Here is a 22,399-nt window from a genome sequence, read left to right on the forward strand (position 1 = left end):
ACCTCCCTATTCACTGATGACATCATCCTATATATAAAAAACTCCAAAGAATCGATAAGGTGGCTATCAGAGTGATTAAATAAATTCAGCAAAGCAGCAGGGTACAACAACAATACACAAATATCACTGGTGCTTCTTTATATCAGCAATGAACAATGTGAAAAAGGAAATCAAGAAAACAATTCCATTTATAATACCAACTAAAAGAATAAAATATCTAGGAATAAATTTAACCAAGGATGTAAACGACTTGTACATGGAAAACTGTAAACAAGATTTTCAAATCTTGAAAAAGAAGAACAAAGTTGGAGGGCTCATACTTTCTAGTTTCAAAACTTATTACAAAGCTATAATAATGAAAATATTGAGATGCTGGCCCAAGCACAGTCATATAGACCAATGGAATATAATTTAGAGTGCAAACATAAACCTACACATCTATGGCCAATGGATTTTTTTTTTTTTTTAAAGATGTATTTATTTATTTAATTTCCCCCCCTCCCCTGGTTGTCTGTTCTTGGTGTCTATTTGCTGCGTCTTGTTTCTTTGTCCGCTTCTGTTGTCATCAGCGGCACGGGAAGTGTGGGCGGCGCCATTCCTGGGCAGGCTTTTCTCTCTTTTCACGCTGGGCGGCTTTCCTCATGGGCACACTCCTTGCGCGTGGGGCTCCCCCACGCGGGGGACACCCTTTGCGTGGCACGGCACTCCTTGCGCGCATCAGCACTGCGCATGGCCAGCTCCACACGGGTCAAGGAGGCCCGGGGTTTGAACCGCGGACCTCCCATATGGTAGACGGACGCCCTAACCACTGGGCCAAAGTCCGTTTCCCTGGCCAATGGATTTTTGACAATTGCAAAGTCTACTGAATGTGGAAAGAATAGTCTCTTCCACAAAGAGTACTGGGAATTCAATGTTGATGTTGGTACACAAAAGAATGAAACTGTGCCCCTTTGCTACCCCATATATAAAAACTTACTCAAAATGATCAAGAATCTGAATATAAGAGGGAAACCTCTAAAACTCTTAAAAGAAAACATAAAGAAACATCTTCAGCTCTGATATTAGGCAATAAATGGTCTTCACCAAAATAAAAATCTTTTGTGCATCTCAGGACTTTATCAAGAAAGTGAAAAGAAAACTAACAGAATGGCAGAACATATCTGGAAGTGATATATATGATAAGGGATTAATATTGACAATATATAAAGAACTCCTACAATTCAACAGCAAAACAAACAACCAATTACAAAAAGGGCAAAGGACTTAAATAGATATTTCTCCAAAGAAGATACACAAATGGCCGATAAACACATAGAAAGACGCATATCATCATTAGCCAGTGAGGAAACATAAATCAAAACTGCAGTGAACATTTTGTGTGATTTATGTATCTTTTTAAAAAAGATAATAAAATAATAATAATAATAAAACTGCAGTGAAATACCACCTCACACCCACAGAGCAGTTTTTATTACAAAAAAGGAAAACTGCAAGTGTTGTTGAGGATGCAGAGAAATAGGAACTGTAAGCACACTGGTGGTGGAAAAATGAAATGGAGGAGCCACTGTAAACAGTTTGACAGTTCCTTGAAAAGATATACAAAGAAGACCTGTCAATCCCATTATCTAGATATATACCCAAAAGAACATTTACTCACCCTAAAAAGGAATAAGGTTCTATATAAGTTTAGCATGGATGAGCCTAGAAGACATTATGTTAAGTGAAATAAGCCAGTCATGAAGGGACAAATATTGTATGATTCCACTCCTCTAAAATATCTAGAATAAGTAAATTCATAGCGACAGAATGTAGAATAGATGGTACCAGGGGCCAAAGATACAAGGGAATAGTAAGTTCTTGTTTAGTGGGTACAGAGTTTGTTTGGAGTGGAGTGTTTTGGTAATGGATTTGTAAACTTCAGCACAACACTGTGATTGCAATTAGTGCCACTGAGTTGTACTGTTAAAAATGGTTAAAATGAGAAATTTTGTTATACATATGTTACCAAAATAAAGTCTCAGCAGGAGTTTTTGTAGAAACTGGTAAGTTTATTACTAAATTTTTATAGTAAGCATAAAGCTATTCCAAAACAATTTGAAAAACAACAAAGTGGAGAAGTCACAGTATTTTTAAGATATAATAAAGATACAATAATATTGACATAGTGGTATTCACAAAATCATAGACATACAGATCAATGGAACAAACTCGAGAGTCCAGAAAGAGATCCCAACATATATGGTTAAGTGATTTTTGACAAAGATGCAAAATCAATTCAAAGAGAAAGGACAGTCTTTTTTTATCAGAACATGACAGAATAATTGAACATCCAGATGTACAAAAATTAAGCTCAGCCTATACCCTACTCCATAAAAAAAATTAATTCAAAACTGCTCACAGAACTGAATCTAAAACCTAAAACCATAAAACCTGTAGAAGAAAACAAAGGGAAAAATATTTGTAAACCTCAGGCAGAGTTTTTTTATATAAGATACCAAAGCATGATAAAGAACAAACCAGAAAAATTCTATTTCATCAAAGTTTAAAATTTCTACTCTTCGATAGACATTGTCTAAAATATGAAAAGGCAAGTAGGCTAGCTATGGACTAGAAGAAAATATTTTCAAATCCCTCTTCTGGTATAGGACTTTGAGAATATTTAAAGTACTCTCAAAACTCAATAATAAAACAAATATCCCAATTAAAAAAAAAAAAAGGATAACAGAGTTAAACAAAGACTTATAGATAGCAAATAAGCACATGAAAAAATGCTCAACATTAGTCATTATGGTAAATGCAATTAAAACCACAAACACTATGTGGTGGCTCGTAGCAATATACCTCCCAAAAACGTATTTTTAATCAATTCGTGTGGATTTACCCATTGTATTAGTCAACCAAAGTAGTGCTGATGCAAAGTACCAGAAATTGGTTGGTTTTTATAAAGGGTATTTATTTGGGGTAGAAGCTTACAGTTACCAGGCCAAAAAGCTTAAGTTACTTCCCTCATCAAAGTCTATTGCCATGTGTTGGAGCAAGATGGCTTCACGTTTCCTGAGTTCCTCTCTTCCTGGGGCTCATTTGTCCTTGGGATCAGATCCTGTTTCCTCCACAACGTCAGCTGTAGACTATGAGGCTCTCTAGGCTTTGCCTCTCTCCACAAGGCCAGTTGTAGACTATCAGGCAACCAGCTCTGTCTCTCCCTGGGGCTTGAATCTCTCTGGGCTCAGCTGCTCTGATCCTCTGTGTGCATACTTCCTGGGCTCCAGCTCAAAAACTCTAACTCCTCTGCTCTGCCGTGCAGTTTTATCTTTGAGTACCTACCAAACAAAGGGGTAGGGACTCAACATCCTACTGACATGGATCAATCAAAGCCCTAATCATAATTTAATCATGCCCAGGTACAGAGCAGTTTACAAACATAATCCAATATCTATTTTTGGAATTCATAAACCATATCAAACTGCTACACCCATTCTAAATAGGACCTTTTGATGAGGTTACTTCAGGTAAGATGTGGCTAAACTGAATGAGAATAGGTCTTAATCCTATTACTGGAGGCCTTTATAAACAGAACAAATTTTAGTCACAGAGAGTGAAGGAGTAGCTAAAATATGAAAGTCAAGAAACCCAGAAAAGAAAGGAGAAGCCAGGAGAGGCACCAAGTGCACTGTCATATTACAGAAAAGACAAAGACAAAGCATCCTCAGCAGCCAGCCCCAGAATACTAGTCTCCTGGAAGAAAGCATCACCCTTGCCTTGATTTTATACTTCTCATAGCCTGAAAATTGTGAGCCCATATATTGCCATTGCTTAAGGCAAAACATTGAAGAGAATTTGCTTTAGCAATGAGGCAACTATAACCGTTTTTCATACCAGAAAGTAAGGTGGTGCTACTTCAAGTACCAAGAAATGTGGAAACTGCTTTGCAATTGGGTAATGGGTAGTGGCTAGAAGAAAAGTGAGATTCTTGACAGAAAAATCCTAGACTGCTTTGAAGAAATTGTGGTAGAAATATGGTAGTCTGAAGAGGCCTTAGAAGCAAATGATGAATTGTATTTTTTATTGGAAATTGTAGGAAAGATGATCCTTGTTTTAAAGTGAGAGAGAATTTGGTGAACTTGAGGTCTCACATTGGATGGAAGGCAGAACCTGAAAGTGATTAACTTGGATATTTAAGAGAGGAAATTTCCAAGTTAAGTGTGGAAGGTGCAGCCTGATTTCTCCTTGCAGCTTACAGTAAAATGTGAGAGGAAAGAGATAAGCTGAGAACTGAACTCTTAAAAGCACAAAGAAACCAGAAATTGTTTGGAAAATTCTGAGCCTATCCAGATAGTATGCTCTATGGCTAAGGTCAGAAGCAGCTCTATCAGGACCCTCCATGGTCTTCCAGAAAGCGAGTCCCCAGAGAATAGGACTCCATGTAAACATGGAACTGGCCAGCCATTTCAGTGGAAGTCAGATGGAAACACAAGTTATGCAGGAATGTTCTGTGGAAAGTTCTATTGTTTGATGTTTTAGATCCCTGTGAACTGCATTCAGAACTGATAAAGTTTTTGTAAAATGTATGAACAGAACCACTACCAGCCTGGACTGAAAGGAAAAGAGAAGGAACAAATTAAGGAAGAATTTCCATCTCTACTTCAGCCAGCAAGCATCTCCTGGTAAATTCATCAAAAACCTTTATTCGCGTTCCCAGCTTGCTGCCTACCCTATGGAATTCCAACGTGACTATCCCCATAGTTGGCAGGAGCGAATTTTTATAATACATTTCATAAATCTTTTAATATTTACTATCTACCTATCTACCTACCTTTCTCCTGGTTGGTTCTATCCTCCTGAAGAACTCTAACAAACACACTCTATATACTCATTAGAATTTCTTTAAATATATTTTTAATTGGCAATACTAAGTACTGTTGAGGATGTGGAACCACTGGAACTCTCAAACTTTGTTGGTGAGAATACAAAATGGCACTGCCATATTATAAAAAATTATTTGTTTTCTAAACCTAAATATAGACTTTAACAAAGATAAATAAAAACTTATCAATACAGAAAAACTTGTACACAAATGTTTATAGTAGCCTTATTCATAATCATTATATACTGGAAAAAATCAAATGTCATTCAGCTGGTGAAAGGATAAGTTGTAACATATCCCCACAATGTAAACTATTAAGCAATAAAAGGAACAAACTATTGATATACTCAATATTACGAATGAATTTCAAATATATTATGTCAAGTAAAAGCAGCAGACTAATAGTTTACATGATCCCATTTAAGTGACATGATCCCATTGAAAAAGCAAAACTATAGGAACAGAAAAGATATCACTGACTAGGTATTGGGGGAAGGGCTGACTATGTGATTTAAGGGATGGGAGGGAAGGCTGGATGCTCTGTATCTTGATTACAGTGGAAGATACACAATGTTATGCATTTGCCAAATCCCAGAACTGTACACTTAAAAGGGAGAATCACTGTATGACAAAATTTTTTTGCTGATGAATAAGGTATGATAATGACAATTTTAAAAGGCTAGGAAATGCCATAAAATTCTAGGATCACAACTGTCTTCAAATTCTTGCACATGATGCATTAGGGATTATAAATTGATACAAAAACAGGGCTGTGATTGCAAATCAGGAGAACCATATTCATAGTGGAAGCCATATCAAAATTCTGTAAATGAACATGCATTCATAATTTTTTGAGTTGAGAAAAAAGTTCAAGGTATGTATTTATGATTTTTTATAATCATCCACTACAACAAACCTTTTTCAATTATCCCATATATTAGTCACATCAGGAAATCCACATATGTGATCTTTCAAATACCCAGGCCTTCATTTCCTTTCATTTCCTTTCAATAATCTTTTCTACTCCCTACACCTTAGTCACTCATTGTTATGGTCATACCCTAGACCTTGACATTAGCACTAATCTCAGTCCCTCCATCATCTTCAATTTAAGTATTCCCTTCTACAATTCATTCTTGTTTATTCTCTTTGGTACCTTGACTCAAACAATTCCTTACTTATTTCAGGACCTAAAATCCTTTAATCTTACCACCTTTTTACTGTACCTCACAATCTATCAGGCCCCTGCTTCTCTCCCTAATGAGCTAAAATTCCATAATCTTTCATTATTAGTCCTTTGGATACACCTTAAACTCTGTTATCCCTTTCTCCTTTTACTTGCCAAACAAAACTTTAACTTCAGTAAAACCTAATTCTTTGCCTACTCCATGCCTACACTGGCACAGTAAAATATAACTGGAGAAAAACAACTATGTAGAATGCTCTCATTTTAAATTCATGACCACAGTATTCAAGTGTGTCCTTAATGCTGCCTGGCAATCATACGTCTTCCTAGTCTATTCTACTATATGATTATTTTAATAGCAACTTTGAAATACAATTCACATACCATAAAATTAATCCTTTCAAGATGTACCATTCATTGATTTTTAGTAATATCCACAGACCTGTATAAATATCACTATTCTTTAGTTTCTGGAACTTCCATCATTCCAAAAAAAAAACCCTGTACACATTAGTAGCCACTCGCATATTCTCCCTTCCCCCAGTCTGATAGCCACTAAGCTTTCTGATTCTATGTATTTGCCAACTCTGGATAGTTCATATAAATGTAATCATATAATATGTAGCCTTTTGTGACTGGCTTCTTTTACTTAGGATAATATTCATACATGGTGTATGTAGCATGTATCACTACTGCATTCCTTTCTTTCTTTCCCCAAGGGAAATTTTTTTAAATTCAGCTTCATGTATATAACCATGCTTGTAAAAATAACAATTAAATTTCAGTAAGACAAAGGAAAAAAGTAATAAATTGATACTTTTCAATTACATTAATATATTTTTAAAATAGAAAACATACCTACAAATTGATCTGTAGCAGGAATGAATAACATTTTCTGTTTTTGAATGTCAACATGAAATTTTACCAATGCCTTCATAAAATTTGATCTTTGCATATTCACATTCAATAGAAAGCATTGCTGATTTGTTGATTTATTTTCAGAGCAAATTATATACTTTAATATAATTTTAATTCTAGAAATTTCTTTTACAGTAAGTCCCAGACATACAAAGAGTTAGGATAAGTCATAAAAATAAGGATAAGTTTGGCAGAGTAAAAAAAATCTAACTTCACAATCACATTCACTGCTTACAAATATTAATATTAATATTTTTTAACCTCATTTAAAAATTTCATACCAGAAAATAAGATAATTTTGGGAAAAGTCACTTATATATCTATTATTGCTTATTTTGAATCTACTATTTAAATACAGGAATATGTAAAACTGAAGAGTCTGGGGACACAAACTGCCAAGAGTAATCTCAAATAATTCATTCTCATGTGTTTTATTTTATTTCTGTATTTCTCCTTTATTGGGAACATTTTTCAGTATAATACTTTAAGTCCTTTAATGATTTTTCACTAATTTTTTCTGAGTTATTTTTTAATTGCCACTGTAGGGCTTATCATATTCATCTTAATTTATCAAAATCCACTTTAGATTTATGCTACCAATTCCAGTGATACATAAGAATGCTACTCCTATATAACTCAACTCCCGTTTCCCTTTTTATGTTATTGTTACACATATTACTTCTATTTGTGTTAGAAATATAACAATAAACTGTTATGATTATTTCATATAATTTTATGTTTATTAAAGAAACAGAGAAAAAAGGAGAACCAAGTCAGCCAAAGAGGGTGGTGATGCAAAATACCAGAAATCTGGGTATTTTTATATATTTATAAAGAGTATTTATTTGGGGTAGAAGCTTACAGTCACAGGGCCCTAAACGGTCCAACTTAAGGTACCATAAGAGGTACTTCCTCACCCATAAGTCTGTTGCCACATATTGAAGCAAGATGTCAGGGGATGCCTGGGAGAGTTCAGTCTTCCTCTTCCTCTTAAGGGTCCACGGGCCCAGCTTCTTCTGATCTCAGCTGCGGCCTGGAGGGCTTGTCTCTCTTTCCATGGCTCATTTTCTTCCAAGCTCGGCTGCTCTGGTCTCTTCACTACGTCAGGTGTAAACTATTCGGCAAATGTCTCATCTCTCTTTGGGGCTTCAGCATCAAAACTGAGTTCTCTCCTCTGCCGTGTCTTTTTCTGTGTTCTCCTGTTCATCTACTTCCACATAAGAGTCTATTTCATCAGGCCACCAAGGGGGCTGAGACTTAATGCTGAGTCACACTCTAATGATGTGGTTGAATCAAAGCCCTAATTGTAACATAATTTAATCAGACATCTCAGCTGAATCTATACAATCAGAAGATTATCACGCCCAGAGGAAGGGACCTGTTTACAAACATAATCTCTCTAACTGGAATTGGTAAATAATCTCAAACTATCACAGCAAGTATATAAAGAATTTGTTATATTAATTTTCTTACTCATCATTTCTGGTCTCTTCATTTGCATTTGTGGATGCAATGATCTGTTATTTCTATAGTCGAATACAACTTTGGTCTCACCCACCTGCTTTGTGCTGTTATTGGGAAATATGTATCTACATTTAACAGGCCCAATAATATAATAACTCTGTATGTGTATACTTTTTATACAATTGCTTTTAAATAAGTTAAGAGAAAAGGAGACAAAATATGTGTTTATACAGTCCTTTATAAATTATACAATTACCTTTAGTGGGGGTTTTTGCTATTTCATGTGGATTCAAATTACCCATGGGTCACTTGCCCTCAGTCTAAAGCATCCCCTTCAGTATTTCTTGTAGGGTGGGTGTGCTAGCAATGAATCATCTTGGTTATGTTTATGTAGTAATTAGTAATGTCTTTATTTTGCCTTCTTTATTTTTGAAAGACAGATTTGCTAGATATAAGTCACTTAGTTGATAGTTTTTTTGTCTTTCAGCACTCTGCATGTCATTCCACTGCCTCCTGGCTTCTACTTTTTCTGATGAGAAGCCAGCTTTTAAGCTTAATGGGGTTCTCCTTTTTGTGACAAGTCATTTTTCTCTTGGTGCTTTCAAGATTCTTCGTCTTTCAGCAGTCTTACTATGATGTGTCTGCACGGGGATCTTTCTGTACTGATCTTCCTTGGAGCACACTAAATTTCTTGGATGTGTAACTCCATTCCTTTGTGTATATATATGTACCAATATACATATACACACACAAACCACATTTTGTTTATCCATTCATGAACTGATAAACATTTGGTCCACTTTTTTAATATTATGAATAACTCTGCTATGAAAATCCATGTACAGGTTTTTATGTGGATATGATTTAAATTCTCTTGGGAATTTATCCATACTTCCATCCATACTTGGGAATGGAATTATTGAGTGACATGGTAACTCTATTTTAACATTTCAAGTAACTACCAATTTATTTTCCAAAGTGGCTGTACCATTTTAGCATCTTACCAGCAATGTATATGGGCTCCAATTTCTCCACATTTTGCCATTAACTTGTTATTGTCTGTTTTTTTTAACTTTATCCATCCCAGTGAGTGTTAAACTATAGCTCATTATGGTTTTCATTTGCATTTTCCTAATGACCAATAATGATAAACACCTTTTCATGTGCTTACTGATTAGATAATGATTCCATATCTTCTTTATTCTTAAACCTCCAACACTTTTTCCCCCACCTTCACTTTCTGATGTAAGAAAAATAATGCCTGAGGAGTTTGGAGCTATTTACCCAGAAAAACATGTTCTTAGTAAATAGTATCCTTTGATGAGCTAAATTCAGTTAAGATGTGGCCCAACTCAATCAGGATGGGTCGTAATCCTATTATTGCAGTTCTTTATAAGCAGAATGAAACTGACATACAGCGAAAGCCAGAGGGAGCAACCAGAAGCTGAAAGTCAACTTAACGCAGAAGGGAGAGGCCAGGAGAGGCTGCTATGTGCCTTGCCATATGATAGAGGCACCAAGGACCAAGGATCACAGGCAGCCAGCCCCAGAATGTCAGTCTTTGCAAAGAAAGCATTGCGTTGATGATTCCTTGATTTTGGACTTCTCTTAGCCTCAAAACCATGAGACAATAACTTCTCATTGTAAGCCAACCTACTGCACGGTATTTGCTTTAGCAACTAGGAAACTAAAACAACACCCTAATACCTGGAACATGCATATATCTTACATGGCAAAAGTGACTCCGCAGCTTCAAGGGGTTGAGATAAACATATTATTTTGCATTTCTGGGTGGGTACAATCTAATCATAAGTGAATGCTGAACAAGCCCCATTTCCCTTGCCAATGAAGAACATTCTACCCCTCTCCTGCAAAAGGGACACAGCCCTGCTGATGCCTTGATTTTAGCCCACTACCCATGCCAGACTTCTGGCCTACAGAACTATCAGATAATAAAATCTGTGTTGTTAGCCACTAAGTTTGTGTTAATTTTTTATAGTAGCAATAGAAAACTAATACAGTCAGAATTTTAGATCTTGCATCCTATTCCATTGAGAAAACAGAAGCAATCAGAGACTTCTAGAATTCCTATCCTTGCATCTACCCATCCTAGGCAATTTCAGTGCCCAAAGCTCTTCATTCTCTCCAGTTATTACAGTTTAATTATCCTTGTTTTTAATTAAGGCCACTCCTTTTATTTACGTAATATATTCCACACTTTTTTGCTTAATATTACTACATTAATATTCTCCTCTCTACTGAATTGTTCCCAGCAACATATAAACATACTGTTATTTTTCATCTTTATACCTTTTTCCTCTCCAGCTACTATCCCATCTGTTTCCTTTGATGGTAGCACTCCTCAAAAAGAGTTGTCTGTAATTGCTCTAATTCTTCTCTTTTCCTGTGTTCTAATGAAAACTCTAATAAGACTTTCTACCTCCACTGAAACTGCTACTGTCAAGGCCACCAAAGACCTCTGTGTTACTATAGCCAATGGCCAATTATCAATTCTTAGATTATTATATCTATGTTCAGTATTTAATACAGTTGATCACTTTAACGTCTTGAAATACTTTCTTTACCTGGCTTCCAGAACACCACAATCTCCCACCTTACTGGTAGTTCCATCTCAGTTTCCTTGCTTATTCCCTCTTCTTCTCTCTGATTTCTCAATGCCCAGGGTCAACCATTGGTCTCTTTTTACCTATATTCCCTCCCTTGAGTCTCTCAGCCAGACTCATGGTTTTAAATACCATTTCTACATTCAAAACCTCCAAATGAATATCTCTAATTCAGACCTCTTACCATGGAGTTGAATAGCCAGTAAGTACAAAAAAAATGTTAATGGAAAAAATACCAGAGAAAGGGTAAAAAATGTCAAACTGGAAAAAAATATTACATGTATGATAGTCAAAGACCTAATTTCTTTCATATCCAAATAGGCCTTAAATATCAATAAAAAATAGACTAACACCAAGAAAAAAAAAATGGGAAAAGATCATTTAGAACACATTCACCAAAAAAACAATAAATATGTAAAAGATTTTATACCTCTCACATAATTAAACAATTGTAAATGTGAAACTTTGATAAAATCTATCAAATGAAAATGCTGCATTTGTTGAGAAATAATTCGATTTCTAGGTATTTATACCATAGATATATTCACTCAAATGTTCAGAAATATACATATAAAAACATTATACATATTAAATTAAATATTCCCTAAGGCATTTTTTAATAAAAACAAACCCCAAAATAACATATATATCTTACATAAATAATAGTACATTGATTATCACTTAGTATTATTCAGTTGTGGAAAAGAATGAATTAACAGACATATGTACTCACAGAGAAAATTACCTGGTAGTTTGTCAAGCACAAAAGAAAATCAAGTTACAGAATATCTTAAATAATACAATCTTACTGTGTGGTAGAAAAACATATATATTTATACATACATAGAAAATTTTTGAATATACCTATAATAATTTGATAAGAGTACACAATTCTGGACTCTCTAAAATTATTCTGATGAACTTTCATTATTTTGATAATGAAAATGACACTCTGTAAAAAGTAACAGTTCTCTAAGTATAGAATTTACACTTTTCTTAATACAGTTCAATAATGTAAAGCCAGTAATGACTAAATGTACTCTTACCTGAATGGCATAAGCAGCTGAATCTTGGGCCCGACTGTTATCTGCATATGCTAGGTAAGCTCTTGTTAGCTCCATCAATAATCCATGGGCAAAGCTTAAATCTTCTACTCCAGTCTCAATAAAAAGAAAGAAAAATTCAAGGACATTAGTGTAAATTTTCTTAAGTTATACTGTGCCTTCTATTGTGAAATTTTTTTTTAAGGCAGTACCAGGGATTGAACCCAGTACCTCATACATGGGAAGGACACGCTCAACCACTGAGCTACATCTGCTCCTGAATGAGAGTTGTTTTTTTCATTTGTTTATACATTTGTTTTTTGTTTTTTTAAAGATTTTTTATTTCTTTCTTTCCCCTTCCCTGCATGCTCCCCCACCAGTTGTCTGTTCTCTGTGTCCATTCATTGTGTGTTCTTCTGTGGGAATCTGTGTCTCTTTACGTTGTGCCGTCTTGCTGCATCAGCTCTCCATGTGCACATGGCGCCATTCCTGGGTAGGCTGCACTTTTTTTGCACTGGGCGGCTCTACTTACAGGGTGCACTCCTTGCGTTCAGGGCTCCGCAACACGGGGGGGACAACCCTGCGTGGCACGGCACTCCTTGTGGCAATCAGCACTACACGTGGGCCAGCTCATCACACAGATCAGGAGGCCCTGGGTTTGAACCTTGGACCTTCAATGTGGTAGGCGGACGCTCTATCTGTTGGGCCAAATCCACTTCCCCGTACATTTGTTTTTACAAGGCACTGGAGATCAAACCCAGGACCTCATACAAGGGAAGCAGGTGCTCAAATACTCGAGCTATATCAGCTCCCCACACTGTGAATTTAACTTACTGAATTTAAATTATGAAAAGAAAAAAAAAAAGGCTTCAACTGAGTTCGGTACTAGGACTAAAATAAAATACGTAGATATGAAGTCAGTATCTAAGGCTTTTCAGACTATTTCTAAAGTGTATTGGAATCATTCAACTTCTGCATAACTCAGACATTCTACTTTGCTTTTTAACTCTTAAAAAGAAAATCATATACACAGTATTTTCTCAACTGCATTCTATAGAACAGTGGTCAACGGAGAAGCTCCAAGAAATAATTTTAACATACTCTCTTCTTGAAGATTCAAAATGCACACTGACATATTGAAAGTTCTGTTTAATTTTGTTTGGCATGGATTTCCAAAACTCCTTGACCACAGAAACTTTTTTTATCATATATTATTAGAATACCTTGGGAATCTAGTTTCCCATAAAAAACACTAATAACAGCATTTAAATAGTAATATTTAAATAATTAATTAGACTTTAAGTATTTGTCATACTTAGATTGAGATGCTTTATTTAAAAAGAAAAAAATAAAACAAGATTGGGTCCAAACTCAATTGGTTTTGGCCAACGGTCTCTGCAATAGAATGAAGGAATAAATTCAGAAGTTACCTAAATTATCTCATTTAAATCAAGTTATCATTGAAGATAAGCCAAATGGCTTTTTGTAAATGAATACAGAAATGCCAGTAAGACGGAGAATTCCTCTGGACATTACAAATTACCATTACTTACCACAAATGTAAAATCTTTTCCTTGGGTTTCAGTTGTTGAGAAATCTAGCCGACCTGGATCTATTGCTCCCAATTCCCCTAAACATTCCCCACAGAGTAACCGAGCTTGAGAGTTTGCATCTTGGCAACCTTTCAAAAGCACTGTCACTAACTGTGAGATGATTGGTTCCACTGTTTCACTATCTGTTGCATATTTTATCAGTTTTTCCTAAAATAAAAGTATAAAGAAACTTTATAAAAATGAGCACAAATCAAGTTTATATACAAGTATTTTCCTAAACAGCAAAGCTTAAAAATATTAAGGAATATCTAACAAAAATACTGACAAAATTCAGTTCCTTTATCTGTAGTCTTTTCAACTAGTTTTTACTAAGTTCATATAATGTAGCTTATATTATGTTCAATAGGATTAGAATTATTCAGTGTGTTTGACAGTCTTAATTGTTAGCTAATTCAACAAATATTTACTGAATATTACTACAGTATACAAAAATAAGTAATAGAGAACAACCAGCAAGATGGCGGCGGAGTAAGGAGCTCCTAGAGTCAGCTCCTGCTACAGGGCAGTTAGTAAACACCCAGAGCTCTCTGGAGCTAGCTGAAGTACCTGTTTGGGAGCTCCAGGAGACCAGAAGAGCATCCTGCAACATCCTTGAAGGAAAGGAAGGAGGAGACTGCCCATCTGCTGAGAAGATTTGTGAGTAGAACGCTCAATGCCAAGGAAGCTGGTGCCCATCCTCAACGGAGGCACAAGCCTCCTCAGAGGCAGTTCTGCAGCTGGAATTGAAAGCTTCACTTTCCAAAAACGGAGGTGGAAGAGACGGTTGGGCACCAATTTCAGCTACTGATGAATAAATTTAGCAGGCTAAAGTGTAACCCTGAGAACAGCTAAAGTTTGAACAGCCAAGGCAGAAGAAAGAGGGTGGTAGCCGTCACCTTAACTCTGAACCTGGCATGAGGGAAAGTAGGGCGAACTGAAAATCACAGTGCTGGTGGGGACCGGCTTCTTTCCACCCTGGTCAGACTGCAGGTATAGCCTAGGCCCCAGCCCCACCTCTGGAAGGGAGGAAGCTGGGGGAAACTGTGCCAGCCTCTGCAGGAAATTACTGGCCAAGCTTCAGAGGCTGATGTTTGTCCTACCTAGGCAGTGCAAGCTGCATCAGGAGCTATTCTGTGTCTAGAAATGGAAGTTCCATTTCCCAAAAACAGGGGAGGAGGAGATGGTTGGCCACTGATTTTGGCTACTGCTTAACAGACTCAGCTGGCCAAGGTAGAACCCTAGGAACAGCTAGGGTGTGAACCTGTCCAAGTCAGAAAGAGACCGGTGACCGCGATTTTGACTCTGTACCCAGCAAGAGGGGAAGCCACGCTGACTGAAAACCACAGTGACGGTAGGAGCCGGTTTCTTTCACCCAGAATGGAGTGCAGCCCTAGACTAGGCTTCAGCCCCACCTCTGGCAGGGAGGAGGCTGGCAGGCCCTGCACCAGCCTATCCAGGTAACTGCAGGTACCTCTGGCTGGCACAGACTAAATAATCGAAGTCTACCAGGGCAACTGAGGTCATCTTGGACTCACACTGCATTGACTGCTGCCCATACCTGCAGCTTCACCCCTGCCCCAGGCAGGGGAGAAAGAGGGCTGAAGCCTCATCAGTCTCTCTGGGCAACTACAGTCTAGGCCCACATGACTTGGATTATTCCACATAGCTGTGACTCTGTCCCTACCCCTGGCAAAGGAGAAAGTTGGGAGAAGCTTCATTGGTTCCTGGGGCAATAAGGGCAGCTTGAGCCTCCATAGCTTGTAGCATCAACTACATCCTGGGTTCCTACTGCACAACCAGCAAGGGAGAAAGGGCAGCAAGCCCTAAACTAAAGAGAAAAACTGCACCCAGAAAAAATACTCTAGTAAGCCAGATGCCAAGTCACCAACCAAAAATTACAATCCACACCAAGAAACAGGAAGCTACAGCCCAGTTAAAGGAACAAGATGACATAAGGAGTTGAGACAACCAATCATAGATGTCAAACAAATCTCCTTAATAAATTCAATGAGGGAAGCGGATTTGGCCCAACAGACAGGGCACCAACTACCACATGGGAGGTGCGTGGTTCAAATCCCGGGCCTCCTGACACGTATGATGAGCTGATCCACGCGCAGTGCTGATGCATGCAAGGAGTGCCGTGCCACACTGGAATGTCCCCTGTGTAGAGGAGCCCTGCGTGCAAGGAGTGCACCCCATAAGGAGAGTCACTCAATGTGAAAAAAGTGCAGCCTGTCCAGGAATGGCGCTGCACACAGAGAGAGCTGACGCAGCAAGATAACACAACAAAGAGAGACACAGATTCTGGGTGCTGCTGACAAGAATACAAGTGGACAGAAAACAACACAGAGTGAATGGACACAGAGAGCACAAATCGGGGGGCGGGGGGGAATACATAAAAAATAAATCTTTAAATAAATAAATAAATTCAATGAGATGGCTAAAGGGACTAAGGATATTAAGAAGACACTGGATGAGCATAAAGGCGAATTTGAAAGCATACACAGAAAAATAGCAGATCTTATGGGAATGAAAGGCAAAATAAATGACATTAAAAAAACATTGGAATCATATAATAGCAGATTTGAGGAGGCAGAAGAAAGGACTGGTAAGATTGAAGAAATGGCCTCTGAAAGCGAACATACAAAAGAACAGATGAAGAAAAGAATGGAAAAATTGAACAAGGTCCCAGGGAACTAAATGACAGCAAAAGACATGCAAACATACATGTCATTGGTGTCTCAGAAGGAGAAGAGAAGGGAAAAGGAATATATGAAGAAATAATGGTAGAAAATTTCCCAATCCTATTGAAGGACATAGATATCCATGTCCAAGAAGAACAACATACTCCCATCTGAAAAAGTCTGAATAGATCAAACCAAGACACATATTAATTAGAATGTCAAATGCCCAAGACAAAGAGAGAATTCTGAGAACAGCAAGAGAAAAGCAATCCATAACATATAAGGAATACCCAAGAAGATTAAGTGCTGATTTCTCACCAGAAACCATGAAGGCAAGAAGACAGTGGTCTGATACATTTAAGATACTACAAGAGAAAAACTTCCAGCCAAGAACTGTATATCTGGCAAGATCGTCTTTCAAAACTGAGGGCAAGATTAGAATATTCACAGATAAACAGAAACTGAGAGAATTTCTAAACAAGAAACCAGATTTTCAGGAAATATTAAAGGATGTGCTAGAGCCTGAATAGACAGGAGAGACAGGCCTAGAAGAGAGTCTAGAAATGAAGATTATATTAATAAAAGTAAACAAAAGTGTCAAAAGAATGGTGAAATTAAAACATGACAGATAAAACTCAAACAAGAATAAACTTAACCTATTAGGTAAAGCACCTGTATTCAGAAAACTGCAACTCAATGCTAAAAGAAATTTTAAAAGGCCTGAATAACTGGAATAACATTCCATGCTCATAGATTGGAAGACTAAGTATCATAAACACGTCAATTCTACTCAAATTGATATACAGATTCAATGCAATCCCAATAAAAATTCCACCAGCATTTTTTTAAATTGAAAATAAGATTATCAAATTTATTTGAAAGGGTAAGGAGCCCTGAATAGCCAAAAACATCTTAAAAAGGAAAAGCAAACTCTCATCTCCAGACTTTAAATTACATTACCTAGCTACAGTGGAACAAACAGCATGGTACTGGCATAAAGACAGACACACAGACCAATGGAACTAAACTGATGGTTCAGAAACAGACCCTCACATGTATGGTCAAGTGAGTTTTGACTAGCCTGTCAAACCCACCCAGCTTGGGTAGAACAGTCCATTCAACAAATGGTGCCTATAGAACTGGATATCCATAGCCAAAAGAAGGAAAGAGGACCTCTATTTCATACCTTATCCAAAAATTAACTCAAAATGGATCAAAAACCTAAGGATAAAAGCAAGAACCATAAAGCTTCTCGAAGAAATTGTAGGAAAATATCTTCAAGTCCTGGCGGTGGTAGGTGGTGGTAGGTGGTGGAGTCTTAAAGGAGATAAGTGGAGGACTGAGTGGACTACTGATGTTTAATATATGTATAAGTTTTAATTAGCTTTACTGTAAAAGTATGGAAATGGATACAGTGGATGGTAACACACAGTGAATAACAGCTGGTTTATAAATGGGGATGTGGTTGAAAATGGTAGTCTAAGGATGTAAATGTCAACTGACAGACTGCTAGAGAATAATCTAGGAACTGAATAGCACAATAAACACAGAGGAGGATGAGAAATGTGGTTGATGGTACAAATGCAACAGTGTCCTTTGTGAGCTGGAGCAAATGTACACCACTACTGCAGGGTGCCGGGAATGTGGAGAAGCATGGGAAAAATACAACTGGAGTGATCTATGAACTGTGGTTAGCAGTAATAATGTAATATGCTTGCATCTATGCCAAAAATGTACTGTATTGATAATGGGACAGGATGGAGACTGTGTACCAAATGCACACTATGGACATGGTAACTATCAGATGATGGTATTATTTTATCTGTAACAAATGTTCCACCACAGTGTGGTGTGTTTATAGATGGATGTTGTTTGGGAATTCTGCACATGTGCATGATTGTTTATTCGTTTACATCTTCCGTCATAAAAAATATATTTAAAACATAATAGGGTGGCTTGGGGGAAAATACACCAAATGTAAGATAAGAACTATCATTAGTAGTAAGATTTTCACAATATTCTTTCATAATCTATAACAAATGCCTCACGACAATGCAAGATGTTGGTAGAGGGTTGCTGTACGGGACCCCTGTACAATGTTATGCATGTTTGCTTTGTAAGTCCACAACTTTTACTATTGTTTATATATATTTATATATAAATGATATAAAAATAATAATAATAGGGTGGGTTGGTGGAAAATACTTCAGTTAGTAGTAATATTTTGACAATGCTCTTTAATCATTAGTTTAAAATGTTTAACAACAATGCAAGGTATTGGTGGTAGGATAAGTTATGAGAGTTCTGTGTGATGCTATGTATGTTTGTTTTCTAAGTTCACAACTATTACGATACACTTACTGTTTATGTATGTTTATGTGTGAGTGATACACTTCAATAAATTTTTTTTAAAATGAAAAAAAAAAAGTAAGAAATGGACCTATCTCAACAAGCTCACAGTCTAGTGGTAATATATACATGCAAAAAATAATTAAAATATCATACAACATGTACAATAAGATGAAAATAATTCTAACATTTCAAAGATGGGGAGACATTTCAAGAGATAAGTGAAGGGACAGGTATTAATTAGAATAAGACTAAAAAGTGTATAAAACACCAGCAGAGAAGGAACAAAGGATGTGGGAAAAGGGTGATGTGGGGATGATTGGGAAAAAAGAGGTAGCTTGAAACGAAAATATATTGGTTCAAGGAATGCTTTCTCATCTCTCTAAGATGTTATAATGAAAAATATGTTAAATAAGAAGAGAGTATTCTCAAGCCAGTTAGAAATTGGGAAACATGTCCAAAATAACTAATCGTTGATTATATTATTTCTTGCTAAAGTAAAGCATAGATGATCACCCAAAATCCATGTCAAAACTGTAATTTTATCTCATCCAGAATGTTCAATAATTGACTGCTTAAATTACACAAAATTTCAGGTTAATTCAGGCATATATATCTAAAAGAATGAACTAGTAATCAGTGAAACTAATATAAAAAAATTTTTGACCTATATTCACTTTTTAAAATTAGAAAATAATAAAGAAAAAGACACTTTAGTTGGTAAAGATAAATGCAGTTCTAATTTAAGTCCACATGCATAACATATTCTGAAAATTAAAAAATATATACCCATCTTTTTAAGTATTAAAAAATGGTTGCATTTGGGAAGTGGACTGGCTCAACTGATAAGAGTGTCCACCTACCATATAGGAGGTCTGGGGTTCAAACCCAGGGCCTCATGGCCATTGTGGTGAGCTGGCCCACATGCACTGCTGCCATGTGCAAGGAGCATTGTGCCACGCAGGCGTGTCCCCCGTAAGGAAGTCCCACACTCAAGGAATGCACTCCGCAAGGAGAGCCACCCGATGAGAAAAGCGCAGCCCGCCAAGGAGTGGCACCGCACACACGCTGGAGAGCTGACGCAGCAAGATGACACAACAAAAAAGAGACACGATTCCCAGTACCACCAAGAATGCAAGCGGACACAGAAAAACACATAGCAAATGGACACAAGAGAGCAGACAATGGGTATGGGGGGGAGGGAGGAAGGGGAGAGAAATAAATAAAAATAAAAATTAATCTTTAAAAATTAAAAAAAAAATTTTTATTGGTTGCACTTTATTTCACTTTATAGGTAAGCTAAACTAGGCTTTATTTTTGTGCAGAAAATAGTGAAGGGCAAAAGGCTTTTAAAAATGAGTATGTGGGTAAATAACAAGTAGAAATTAAAACAGTAATTAAAAACCTCCCAACAAAGAAAAATTCAGGACCAATAGCTTCACTGGAGAATGTTACCAAACATTCCAAGAAGAATTAACACCAACCCTGTTCAAACTCTTTCAAAAACTGAAGAGGAGGGAATACGTCCTAACTCATTCTATAGGGCCAACATCACTCTAATACCAAAGCCTGATAAAGATACTACAAGAAAAGAAAATTATAGACCAATTACTCTTATGAATATAGATGCAAAACTCCTCAACAAAACTCTAACAATAGTGTTCAACAATACAATAAAAGATTATATATCATGATCATGAAGGATTAATCCCAGGGATGCAAGGGTGGTTCAACATAAGAAAATCAATTAGTGTTAATAAACCACTTTAACAAAATAAAGGAGGAAAAAAACACATGGTCACCTCAATAGACGCAGAAAAAACATGATAAAATCTAGAACCTCTTCTTCATAACACTCAAAACTAGGAATAGAAGGAAACTTCCTCAACATGATAAAGGACAAATAAAAAAAAAGCCACAGCTAACATTTTTTTTTGTAATAATTTTTTCTTTTAATTTTCTCTCCCCTTCCTGCCCTCCCCGCCCCCCATTGTCTGTTCTCTGTGTCCACTTGTGGTGTGTTCTTCTGTGTCCTCTTGCATTCTTGTCAGTGTTACCAGGAATCTGTGTCTCTTTTTGTTGCATCATCTTGGTGCATCAGCTCTCCATGTGAGTGGTGCCACTCCTGGGCAGCCTGTGCTTTTTTTGCGTGGGGCGGCCCTCCTTATGGGACACACCCCTTGCGCATGGGGCTCCCCTATGCAGGGGACACCCCTGCATGGCTCGGCACTCCTTGTGCGCATCAGCACTGCACATGGGCCAGCTCACCACACAGGTCAAGAGGCCCTGAGTTGGAACCCTGGACCTCCCATATGGTAGGTAGACACTCTATCAGTTGAGCCAAATCTGCTTCCACCTAACATCTTACTCACTGATGAAGGACTGAAAGATTTCCCTCTAAAATCAAGAATAAGACAAGGATGCTGTTACCACTGTTATTTAACACTGTATTGGAAGTTCTAGTCCGAGTAAATAGACAAGAAGAAGTAGTAAAGTAGCATCCAAATTAGAAAGGAAGATGTAAAACTCTCCTAATTTGCAGATGACATGATCCTATAAGCAGAAAATTCTGAAAAATCCATGACAAAGCTGCTAGAGCTAATAAATGAATTCAGAAAAGTGGTGGGATACATGCAAATTCAATAGTGTTCAACAGTGTTTCTATACATTAATAATGAGCAATCTGAAGAGGAAATGGAGAAAAAAAATCAATTTACAATAGCAACAAAAAGAATTAAATATTTAGGAATAATTTTATTTTTACTGCTATCTATGGTTCATAGCTTACATTTGGTGTACTTTTCCAACAAAGCACCCTATTAGTAGTACCATGTATTAGTCTTGTATATCTGTCATAGTTCATCAGAGAGCATTCCCATATTTGTACTGTTAACCACAGTCCATCATTTACCACAGGGTTCTCTGTGTTATGCCTGGTACAGTCCATCTAGGAATAAATTTAACCATGGAGGAATAGGACTTGTACACAGAAAAGTAAACAACATTGTTACAAGAAAAAAAAGACTTATACAAATGGAAGGACTTAAAATCATTAAAATGTGGGAAGCGGATATGGCTCAAGTGATAAGACCTCTGCCTACCATATGGGAGGACCCAGGTTCAACCCCTGGGGTCTCCTGGTATAAAAGAAGAGTGTGCCTACAAGGCAACCCAGTGCCCACATGGTGAGCCAAGTGCCCATGCATTGAGCTGAGTGCCTGTGCAGCGAGCCGAGTGCCCATGTGAGTGCCTACGCAGCCAGCCAAGTGCCCACATGGTGAGCTGAGAGCCCGCGCAGTGAGCCGAGTGTTTGTGCAAGTGCCCACATAAGTGCCTGCACGGTAAGCCAGCACCCACACAGTGAGCCAGTACCCACACGGGGAGCTGAGTGCCAATGTGTGTGCATGCATAGCAAGCCAAGTGAGTGCCTGCGTGGCAAGCCAGTGCCTGTGCAAATGAGTCATGCTGCAAGATGATGACGTGACAAGAGAGAGTCAAAGGGGAGAGTCAAGGTGAAGTGCAGCAGAAACCAAAAACTGAGGTGGCGCAATTGACAGGGAACCTCTCACCACATCAGAGGTCCCCTGGATCGAATCCCAGTGACTCCTAGAGGAGAAAGATGAGAAGACAAAAAGAGAAACAGATACAGAAGGTCACAAAGCGAATGGACACAGA

General features: G+C 37.3%; 1 protein-coding gene across 2 annotated transcripts in view; it reads right to left on the bottom strand.

Moving 5' to 3' along the window:
• ATR (ATR serine/threonine kinase) overlaps positions 1-22,399 on the bottom strand; it is a 137,683-nt gene that overhangs the window by 74,504 nt on the left and 40,780 nt on the right. For both annotated transcript variants that reach the window (XM_004459229.5, XM_023588982.3), the window contains exons 22-23: positions 13,653-13,859; positions 12,103-12,216 (exon numbers count right to left, since the gene is read on the bottom strand). In XM_004459229.5, coding sequence (XP_004459286.1) covers positions 12,103-12,216; positions 13,653-13,859 — 321 coding nt within the window. The remainder of the gene's footprint in view (positions 1-12,102; positions 12,217-13,652; positions 13,860-22,399) is intronic.

Source organism: Dasypus novemcinctus, chromosome 4 (genome assembly GCF_030445035.2).
Source record: "Dasypus novemcinctus isolate mDasNov1 chromosome 4, mDasNov1.1.hap2, whole genome shotgun sequence".
Classification (NCBI taxonomy): domain Eukaryota; kingdom Metazoa; phylum Chordata; class Mammalia; order Cingulata; family Dasypodidae; genus Dasypus; species Dasypus novemcinctus.